At 35.0% G+C, this 12,198-nt stretch overlaps 1 protein-coding gene across 2 annotated transcripts in view; it reads left to right on the plus strand.

Moving 5' to 3' along the window:
- The first annotated feature begins 7,080 nt into the window (after positions 1-7,080).
- LOC123308802 (disintegrin and metalloproteinase domain-containing protein 10-like) overlaps positions 7,081-12,198 on the plus strand; it is a 145,062-nt gene continuing 139,944 nt past the window's right edge. The window contains exons 1-2 of one of the 2 annotated variants that reach the window (XM_044891655.1): positions 7,081-7,718; positions 7,846-8,143. In XM_044891655.1, the coding sequence (XP_044747590.1) occupies positions 7,099-7,718; positions 7,846-8,143 (918 nt within the window). In that variant the 5' untranslated portion in view covers positions 7,081-7,098. The remainder of the gene's footprint in view (positions 7,719-7,845; positions 8,144-12,198) is intronic. The other variant, XM_044891654.1, reaches the window with a different exon arrangement.

The raw sequence follows: 12,198 nt of genomic DNA on the forward strand, positions 1-12,198 counted from the left end.
AGATAATCTCGTGGAACATAAACGGAATCAACACCCGGAAAGCCGAGATAGAAGAAATAATATCAGAGAGACAACCTGATATTATAGCCCTACAGGAAACAAGAATAAACCGGAACAGACGACTGAATTTCATGAATTATGAAACGTACAAATGTGACAGAATTACAAACACCGGAGGAGGAGTAGCAATATTGGTGAGAACAGATCTGAAACACTACTTCAAAAGCAGATCCGACGAAACACAAGGAGAAACAGAAACAGTTACGATTGTTGCCGAATTGAATCGTCAAAGAGTCGAAATTACCTCGGCGTATAAGCGACCACCAAACAATTCAGTGGAAGAAGAGATAAACAACATGTTCGAAGGGACAAACCCGAAAATCTGCATCGGAGATTTCAACTGTAAATCCCCATTATGAAACACCAGAGCAGAGAATAGAAATGGCAAGAAACTCAAGGATTTCGCCGAAAAACAAAATGCCATAGTGATTGGACCAGAGTTACCGACATATCTTGCTTTTGGTATAGGAATACCAGATGTAATAGATATCGCGATATTGAAAAATATAACTCAAGAATTCTCTATTGAAACTTTGGAAGATGGAACCTCAAACCACAATCCCGTCGAATTGACAATTGGAGAAGAGCAAAGAAAAAAACTGATGGAGATAAGAGAATATACCAATTGGGCTAAATACAGCCATTTAATACAATCGGAAATAACAGAAATTCCAACAATAAGCACTCCAGAGGATCTGGAATGTGCGGTTGATAAACTGGAAGAGATTATATTGAAAGCTTACGAAAAAAGTACGAGAAGAGTGAAGAGACCAGCACCAAGTCATCCGCATGGCGATACGCCTAAAGAAGTAAAAGATCTTATACGAGAAAATCGAAGACTAAGAAGAATTTATCGGATGAATAAAAATGATCTGAATAGAAGGAACCTCAACCGACATAGCCAAGTTCTGAAAAATGCCCTGAAAGATCTAAGTGTTAGAATATAATGATCAAAAAGAATATTATTTCTGTGACTAAGAAGAGGAAATTGATATTATGTTGAGGCGTGCGCAGTATGTATGTAAGAAGAAGTAAGGCAAAGATGAATGTCGTGGTGAATATATGTAGAAATAGCAGAATAAATTGTTAAGTTATAGAAAGAGTTGTTATTCTCCATAATATAAAATAATATAAAAATCCACTGCTCATCAGGTTATGGGCCCAGAGTATCAGCCCTAAAGTGTAAGGATATAATCAAGATTGGAAAGATAAAACCAGAAAGAACCTAGAACACGTGGGCGAGGATTGCCAGGAAATCCATTATAAAATTCAGCTGACATAAAAATACAGAAAAATTCCTGCTACATCGAAATCATGGGCGAGTTTGAAATAAGCGATATATCGTCAATAGAAAAACTGATGGATTCGGAATCATATGAAATGTGGAATTTTCAAATAGCGGTGTTCTTTAAAGCAAGCGGACTTTATGACATAGTAACCGATACCGAAAAATATGAAACACAAACTAGTGAAAAAGATAAAAAGACCTGGATACGGCAAGATGCAAGGGCTCAAAAAATAATCATCTCCACAGTTGATAAGAAAGCACTTGTACACATAATGAACTGCAATACATCACCCGAAATGTACAACCAGTTGAAAGGAATCTTCAAGAGGGAAAATGAAGATCAAAAATGTATATTATTACAAGATTTTTTTAGTTTTCAGTATGATAAAGGTAATGACATGGCAACACATGTGAGTAAATTACAGAATTTAGCATTCAGACTGAAATCCTTGAAGCAAGAGGTGAGTGATGAGATGTTAATATCAAAAATTCTGAGTACTCTTCCAGAAAAATACAGATTCTTCAAGACTGCTTGGGAATCTACGTCAAATGCAGAGAAAACTCTTACGAATCTGGTTTCAAGACTTTTGTCAGAAGAAAACGCAAATAATACAGAAAAAGAACTGTCACCTGTAGCTTTTCAATGTGCAAACACTAAGAAGACTTGTTTTATATGCAAAAAGGTAGGACATATTGCTCGTTACTGTAGAAATAAAAATAAAACATATGAAAGAAATTCAAATGAAGACAATAAAGCTGGAAATAGCAGATCCGAAGTCACACAAAATGTAAGTAGATGCAATATATGTGAGAAAAACAATCATCTAGAAAAGAATTGCTTCTTTAGAGATAAACAAATGAAAAATGGTGCTAAAAATGAACAAAATGTACCCAATAAAGTTTCTTTTTTGGCAGAAAGTGGTAACCATGGTGAGACAAGCAGAAATATGTTCGTCATAGACTCGGGAAGTACTGCTCATATGGTAAATGATCAGGACCTTTTTTACAACTTAACCAAAAATCAGAGTGAAATATGTGTGGCAAAAAAGGGAACTCAAATTAAGGCAGAGGGAATTGGACAAGTTACGATGAAAGAATGCATATTAAAAAATGTTTTGTATGTTCCAGATTTGAGAAAGAATCTACTATCAGTACATGCTATCACAGAAAATAATGGTAAAGTAATATTTGAAGGTGAAAAAGTAAATGTCTTAATGGAGAATGAACAGGTGTTTGAAGGAACAAAGGATGAAAATTGACTTTATACAGTTAAACTCACAAAATGTACACAGTTTTCAGAAGGTAGTTATCTTACCGCAACAAAAGAAGAAAATGTTAAAAACTGGCATAGAAAGTTAGGCCACATTAATATCAATAATATGAAGAAACTAATCTCTAAAAACATGGTAATAGGAATGGATATAAATATAAAAGACTGTGATTTGCTTGACGTTCCGTGTGAGATTTGTATGAAAGGAAAGCAGACAAGGCTTCCGTTCAATACTGAGAGAGCAAGAGCAGAAAATCCATTGGAAATATTATAGTTCATTCAGATTTGTGTGGACCAATAGACCCTCCGACATGGGACAATAAAAGATATATACTGACTTTAATAGATGATTATACGCATCATGTAGTTGTGTACCTTTTAGAAAACAAGAGTGAGACAATCGATTACATACATCGAAGAAATGGAAAGATATAAAAACTTGAGAGTAAAAATGATAAGGAGTGACAATGGTGGAGAATATGTGAATACCGAAATGGAAAACTACTGTAGGCAGAAAGGAATAATAATGGATGCAATCATACCATACTTGCCACAACTCAATGGGAAAGCCGAACGTCTAAATAGAACTCTAATAGAAAAAGTAAGGACATTATTGTTCGATATGAATGTAGACAAGAAGTTTTGGGGTGAAGCAGCCAGGGTTGCAGCTTACATACAAAATAGAAGTCCAACAGAATCTTTATCTCAAGACTTAACACCATCAGAAATGTGGACAGAAAAAAAACCAGATCTGAATAAATTAGCGATTTTTGGAGCAGAAGTATATGCAAAAAATTTAGGTTATCTGAGAAAATTAGACAGCAGAAGTGAAAAATATCTACTATTGGGTTATGCGCCAACAGGATACCGTCTATGGGATGAAAAGAAACAGAAGATAATCATAAGAAGAGATGTGGTATTCAAAAGACCAAAGGGTGAAGCCGAAAGCTCTACAGAGAGAAATGTTAAGGCAGAAGTTCAAAAATCAACAGTCTCTTTACCAAAAATTTTAAACAACAGTGAAAATCTGGAAGATGAAGAGATGCAAGTGAAAAACAATGAAAGTGAACAAGGTGATGCACCCATTAAGGAGAACGAAATAGAATATATTTTTGAAGATGATTCTGATAGAGATAATGAAGGATATTCAAACTTGGAACAAGGAAGATTTACTTCAAGGCAAAACATTAATACCAGATCAGGAAGAAAAATTAATAAATCGAAATATTATGATGATTTTGTGTTGTTGACCTACAATGAGGCAATAAATGGTGAAGATAGAGACAAGTGGAAGAAAGCAATAGAAGATTAAAAGAATTCATTGAACAAAAATCAAACATGGGTTTACATAAATCAAAATAAAGCAGAAGGCAAGAAAATTCTGACAAACAAATGGGTATTTAAAATAAAAGATGATGGGACCTATAAGGCAAGGCTTGTGGTCAGAGGTTGTCAACAACAAAAAGGCATTGATTTTGAGGAAGTATTTAGTCCAGTAGTAAATATCAGTTCGTTACGAATGATATTAGCCATATCAGTGCAAAAAGATTACAAAGTTAAGAAATTTGATATAAAAACTGCTTTTCTCTATGGAACAATAAAGGAGAACATTTACATGCATATACCAGAGGGATTTGAAGAAAAAGAAGGAAAAGTGTGCAGACTTCAAAAATCTCTATATGGGTTAAAACAGGCTCCAATGAAGTGGAACAACTGTTTTACAAAGTGTTTGAGAGAAAACGGCATGGAATATTTGAGTGTTGATCAGTGTATATTTACGAACAAAACTAGAACTTTATTTTTGGCAATTTATGTTGACGATGGTTTAATAGTGGGAGAAAAAATTGAAGATATAGACAATTTACTTAAAAAATTAGAAGAAAATTTTGAAATCAAGATATCTAATGATGTTAATATGTTTTTAGGTATCAGAATGACGAGAGGAGAAGACTGGCTGAAATTGGATCAAGAATTGTTTGCAGAGAGTATTTTGCAACGATTTGGTATGGAAAATGCTAAATTAGCGACAACACCAATGGTGGACTGCAATGAAAACTGCCAGAAAGAGCGACAATCACCAAAGTTTCCTTATAGAGAAGCTGTGGGAAGCTTGTTATATTTATCCAATAGAACCAGACCAGACATAGTTTACGCAGTTGGCTATTGTAGCAGAAACTTAAACAATCCGACAGAAAGAGATGTACTCAATGTAAAGCGTATAATGAGATATCTATCATATACAAAAAGCGATGGAATTTTCTACAAGAAGGATCAAGAAGAGACAATGTTGAAGTCATATTGTGACAGTGACTTTGCAGGGGACACAAGAACCAGAAAGAGTACGACAGGTTATGCTGTGTTTTACTGCAATGGACCGATATCATGGTATTCGAGAAAGCAACCAGTGGTGGCCTTGAGTAGCACTGAAGCAGAATTTATAGCAGCGGCGGAAAGTGTTAAAGAGGTACTATATCTGAAAGTTTTGCTAGAATGTTTAACTTTACGAAATATTGTTGTTACTTTAAATATTGATAACCAGAGTGCCATCAGTATTATTAGAAATGCTCAGTTTAATAGGAGATCAAAACACATTGATGTGAGATTTCATTTTATTTATGAGAAAGTAAGAGAAGGTTTAATTAATGTTCAGTATTTATGTACAGAGAATAATCTTGCAGATATATTTACAAAACCGTTGAATAATGTTAAATTTCTGAAACATAAGATTGAATTAGTAAAGTAAATGAAGTTTTGCAACGACTGAATTGTAATATGGTTTTTTTGGGGATTTTATTGTTTGTATGTATTATGTTTTTGGATCATTAGAACAAGGTGTTAGAATATAATGATCAAAAAGAATATTATTTCTGTGACTAAGAAGAGGAAATTGATATTATGTTGAGGCGTGCGCAGTATGTATGTAAGAAGAAGTAAGGCAAAGATGAATGTCGTGGTGAATATATGTAGAAATAGCAGAATAAATTGTTAAGTTATAGAAAGAGTTGTTATTCTCCATAATATGAAATAATATAAAAATCCACTGCTCATCACTAAGAACAAGCAGATATGGAACAAAAGAGTTCAAGAACTGAATACAATCGATCATTCTGCATGGAGAATGCAAAAAAGCCTACGAGGAGAAAAGACTAAAATTCCACCCCTACACGGAGAAAGGGGAATGGCGTATACTAATACTGATAAGGCAGATGCATTGGCGGACTCGATCGAAAGAGAATCGAGAATAAATTACAGGATAGACGACGATAATGAAGATTTGAAAGAACTGGTTGAAGAAAATGATGAAGAAATGGATGAATTACCAGCGGCTGCTGAAATAGACAAGCCAACATCGCCAAATGAAATCAGGTAAATAATCAGAAGTTTGAAGAAGAGGAAAGCTCCCGGAAGCGATAAAATAACGAATGTTATGTTAAAGAAATTACCTAGAAAAGGTATAGCCGCTCTAACAAATATCGCGAATGGAATCATGAGGACAGAACACTACCCAGAAAAATGGAAAACAGCGGAAGTCATAGTATTCAATAAACCATTTAAAGAGAAGAAGTTCCCACAAAACTACAGAAGTCTACTGTCGGCGTTAGGAAAAGTAGTAGAAAGGATTATCGCCACGAGGCTAAATGAGGAAACCGAAAATCTGAAACTGATACCGCCAGAACAGTTCGGATTCAGAAGAGAGCATTCAACAGAGCAACAATTATTAAGGCTCACAGAGTACATTACAGAGGGATTCCAAAATAAACAAGCCACAGGTCTTGTTTTACTAGACGTCGCCAGAGCTTTCGACAGAGTATGGCATGAAGGATTAATATATAAGATGAGAAGTGCTGGATATTCGATCAAAATATGCAAGTTGATCCGGAATTATCTCAAAAATAGAAGATTTTACGTGAAAGTGGAAGGAGAATGCTCCACAACAAGAGAATATTATTATATTATTGTGCAGTTACTGTACATCAAAAACTGCATTTTGAAAATGCAGAATTATCAATACAGAAACTGTGCAGTTACTGTACATCAAGAACTGCGTTTTGAAAATGCAAAATTATCAATACAGAAACTGTGCAGTTTCAGTACAGTAATCTCTGTGCTGCATTCTGGTGGCACTTGTAGTGCAGTATTTGTACAGTTGCTGTATATTGTGTATGTTGGGATATATGGTTCCAACAAAGGAGATGGATTATATTGATTATAAACATGGAAATATCAAACATTTCTATGTACGCTTCAAATTCTTCTTCTTCTATTTCCTTTCAGTATGTCCATGGCTACTTAGGCCATTCAAACAAATCTTCAGTACGAGCCTGCTACTAAGCCGATCTTAGCAATTCCAATACTAATCGGATTATTGCATATTTCTTATTTCTTTCAACAGAGAACTTTTTTTTCATAACCGTGAGACATATTTCAAGACGATAACGTGTTTATTTTTCTATGAATTATCAGCTCTTGTCAAATTGAAATGGAAATTTTCAATCTGATCATGATAATTTTTGTATGCTTGCTTTCCACCAATGCTTTTTATATTTTGACGAATAAGTTCAGTTTGAAAAATTATACCTTGGCGAGAACAAAAATTGATGCATTTTTTTCTAACGCATTCGAACAGAAAGCCGAAGGTTCTTTTATTGTGAGAATTTCTGATGAGGCTCATAAAGTATTTGTGAATGCCAAAAGGATACCACACTTATATACGAATCGGTCTGAAATCATTTTTCTCAATGGAAATACAACAACGAACAAAAAATTATCGAATTACCATTGGAGCACTGTCGAGGGTTTTGTTGAAAGGCATTCAAATAATAGTGGTGTAAATGGATATGTGAAGCATGGAAAATTTTATGGTACTATCATTATAAATGAAAAACTTTATTATGTTGAAGATAAAGAAAGGTTTCCGACATTATTAAGTTCTCGTCGGAACAACGATGAGTTCAATGCAATAATTTACGATGAGGGTTCTATACTGAATGAAAATGAAAGAAGTTCATTTGAAAGGATTCCTCGTCGTTCACATTATCAAAAAATGCCAATGAGTGAAGCAGCATCGAAAATCATCTATAAAGAATTCACTGCACAGAGGTACGAATATTCTGAAGACTCAACATTTACTGCCCGCTTTCTTAACATCGGCAGAAAATAATTTTTTACCCACAAACCGATACATAAATATTTACTCACTTTATAATTGCCTATATATCTTTTCTAGGCACATTTGTCCACTACTAATCATACTAGATAATTCTTTCTTGAAGAAGATACATAAAAGTGACATGATAGCTGCTGTAGCTCAAGTTATGCTTTCAATCAATGAGGTCAATTCTGTGTTTCGAAGCACCGATTTCGATGGTGATGGTACTCCCGATAATATTGGATTCATCATCAAGTATTTAGTGATCATTGAAAATGAGGACAGTCCTTTCAATTACATTCCAATGTATACAGATCAACCAGTCAGCCCGAGATTTTATTTGGCACATTTTGCTCAGTATTTAATTTTGAGAGAAGTGAGTGAGTATTTGGATGATTCATATATGAAATCGATCGTTTCATTATTCGCCATATAGGTAATCGCGATGTGAAATGACCTTTGCGGCAATTGCAGCATGAATTATTGATTCAAATTTCTTAGCCTAAGAGTTCGTGGCTTTCTGACATCACGTATTATAGGAAAGCCTGATATTTTCCCAGCTAGTCCATGGTACCTACCATAGTCATCAAAGCTCACTGAGTCCAGTCACGATCTATCAAAATATCTTAGGATAGCTGTCTGGACCCTGTCGAGTACCTCTTCTTAAAATTAGTCCTGTATATAGGGAGAATTTGTCAGGGACATCCTGCCAGAATAGTAAAAGAAAACGATCATTGTATCTACATAATCGAGCGTCTCAAATAGAGATACATGTGGGTAATTACATGTTGAAAAGTATACATTTCCTTATGCCCGTTTTCACTAACGATGCCAAGCTTAAGGGAGTACCAAAATCTCCCCTCAATGGCCCTCAACTTAAATTCGTTTCCTCAAAGTACACTTTGTTGAGGAATACTTCGCTAGGTTATGGTTGCGTTCACAAACTTATTCAGAGCAAGCTCTGAGTAAGCTTTTATTACTCGAAGCGTTCACAAACGTACTTTTAGTTCCTCAGAGTATGCTCTCTGAGCATGGCCATACTCATACTCTACTCTGGGAGTAAGTTTGTGAACGCAACCTTCGACTAGGACCTCGAAGCTATGAAATTTGGCTACGAAGCGACAGACGTTTTACGTAATGGTCCACCGAATCGCACGATTTTGTATGTCTTCCAAACAAATTTCCGTTTATATTCTCCTAATTTACTTTAATGCCTTCTGCACTATATTAATTGATTCACTATGATAATTTAAATACTAATGTGTTTGATAGCCTGACATTGGCCTGTTGTCGTAGATTAACTTTGAAAATATTTGTTTGTTGAGAGAAATTAAGTCTAATCTACTTCTTGGCAGAATCTTGATAAAGTCATACATTGAATAGAGAATAGATAGCTCACTCGAGAAACAGGCCGTAACACCATCTGTTTTTACGGTACAGGTACTAATTTGAAAAAAGTATAAATTGAAAAGGAGTATATAGCGCAAATTTCAAATTTTCTTGTAATAATAATCCAGATCAGACAAACATCTTTGAAAAATTTACAAAGGAAAATTAGAGAAAGATTCGCATTAGCTGTTGATTGCGAAATTGTTTTCAATGAAGAATGAAAGCTAATACGAATCTTCTACGATTTTCTTCTGAAAATACGAGTACCCAATGGTACTCTCATTCTGGACGATGTTCAAAGCCACTGTACTTTCTTTTAGAATAGCATTACCAGAAATATGGATAATATCTCTGAGCACTTCTCTGTCGAATATTTTTATTGAAGTTTGAAGCAAAGATTATAGAGTAGAAAGATAGGAAACGCCCTCATATCGCTAGTACTAAAAACCGACTACATTTTGGCCAGTGAAAACACGCGTGACAATGAGATGGCGCTAAAAACGCACTGTCAATACAGGAAAATTTTTTGGTAACAGTTTTCTGTTTTTTATTTGTGGGGCGCGAAATTCGAATTCTATTTCTCGTATTGCATTCCAATATTGACTTTGTTTCTATCAGAAAACAAACATCCTGAGCGACAAAACAAAAGTATGGTTTTGTTTTGTGATCAGGATGTTAGTTTTCATCTAAGCATTGTTTGAAATCAATTGATATCAAGGAAAAACGCTGTTGGATGTGCTATATGTTCATTTGCAATTCATAAAAAATTTACAAAAATTGAAATAGTGGGCAATAAATGAAGCTTTAACTAGGACACTAAAGTATATGATATGATCTGCTATACGTCGAAGGTGTTGTTTCTGTACAAAAGGTTGTCCTGAATTAATGAACTTAGTTGAATTTGTAAAATAAACATATATCAGAAATTAATATGAACCAATATTCAATATACCATCATAACATACATATTCCAGTTACTTACATATGTAGGTATTATTTAAAGAATACGTGTAGTTAGTAGTGTTTGCTGAAGTAATTGTCTTCAAGCCCTGAGAATTTTATCCACTTCGGAGCACTGAAAATTAGAATCAATGAATGACCGATTCACATGTTACGATTTTTAATACTTACGCTTCCATTTTCCTTAGTTGTGTGAAAAACTTAATCACGTAAAATACATTTCATTATTTGATCCACCGTTCTTCACCATTCAATAATTTTCGAACAAAATTTTGATGATGAGGATAAATTCAGATGCATACCACCCGACGATATGAATATCGACAAGTGTTACGATCTGAATTGAGCTAGCCAATTTGTCATCGTCAAGGCCCCCAAATGGAGTACGCTCCACCGAAGAAAAGCAGATGCTGACCATGGTTTCGGCCTCATTTGGCCTCATCAGAGCAACATAGCATTTTTCCACGGTGGAGAACGTTTGGAATTGATGGAACTTTATTCAATGTTGTCATGTTCTAGTGGGTATTATTTACCCACAGCGCCATCCAACATGAAACGGTATCCGATTCAATCCCCCCCAGATAGAAATCAAGACGAAGACAATAGCATATGTCCCATATTTTTCCTAATTCAGTACGCCGATTCGCCTTTGCGAACGTCGGACGTATGATGAACTGAGAAGTCTGAGACGCGCTCGGTTCGCGGCAGAGTACGATGCCAGCGGTACAATAATGAAGAATGATCACGCCTAAACGGGGAGGCAATGAATAAAATAATGAGGATAAATTCAGATGCATACCACCCGACGATATGAATATCGACAAGTGTTACGATCTGAATTGAGCTAGCCAATTTATCATCGTCAAGGCCCCCAAATGGAGTACGCTCTAACGAAGAAAAGCAGATGCTGACCATGGTTTCGGCCTCATTTGGCCTCATCAGAGAGAGAGAGAGAGATAGACTTTATTAAACGTTATTATATACAGTATTTACAATGAAATTGTTTTGTGTTATAAAGAACACCAATGATAGTTCCTACATTACATAGGTAAACATATATATGTTTACCTATCTTTTTGGAACAATGGTACAAAACCTCATAATAATTCAAAGTATTAACATATTTTACGTTGTGTTAGATTACAGTGATTTTGATTAATTTTGCAGGGAAAATAAAAGTAAAAAACCCTGCTCTTGGTGTTACAATTTCTTCAGAATTGTGTTTTCATTATTTAATTATACACTTTCAATCAATGAAAGAACTCGGATATTGCTCGTATTTTTCGAGAAAGATTGGCAGGTGTTCGTAAGGCAGAACATGCTTTTCATTTCGACTCTTATTTGTTGATCGAGTTATTGTTATCCGACTGACGGGATCGCTCACATAACATGATTTTTCATAAAATTTGGAAGCTAATTTGTCTATGTGTTCCTTAAATGTCACAATTCCAGAAGAATCGTGGAGAGTCGCTATTCTTGTGTATTTGTTTTTATTCAAGATCATTCTCAATATTTGATTCTGGAATTTCTGCAAGGGACTTAAGGGTGTTTGTTTTAAGTGACACCAAGAAGGTGCAGCATATGTCATAATTGGTCGAATTAACGACGTATAAATGATTTTTTTATTTTTTGGTTCCAACTTACTGTTTTTGTACAATAGGGAATGTAGGTATTTCTTCGCCGCGTAGGCTTTTCCCAGTGAATTTTCGATGTGTTTGTGGAAATTTAGTCGGGAATCAAGTTCCATTCCTAGATATTTCACGGATTCTTTTTGTGCAATTTTCTGGCCGTTGATTTTGGGAGGATTGATTATGTTTTTATCATTATATTTTCTACTGAATACGACCATTTCAGTTTTTTTCTCATGCACGCGAATCTTCCATTCGTCGTAATATTGCATTAATGAATTTAGCCTGTATTGTAGAAGCCTTGAGGCTGCTGTTGCGCTAAACGAGTGAGCGTAAATAGAGAGTTGAAGTGTGCACGATACGTTAGCCAGAACGTAAACGTTAACGTGAGAAATAACGTCAGATATAACGTTTACGTGTTGTGATGAAATTTGAGTTGAAGTGCTGCCATCAT

The sequence above is a fragment of the Coccinella septempunctata genome, chromosome 2 (genome assembly GCF_907165205.1).
Source record: "Coccinella septempunctata chromosome 2, icCocSept1.1, whole genome shotgun sequence".
Classification (NCBI taxonomy): Eukaryota; Metazoa; Arthropoda; class Insecta; order Coleoptera; family Coccinellidae; genus Coccinella; species Coccinella septempunctata.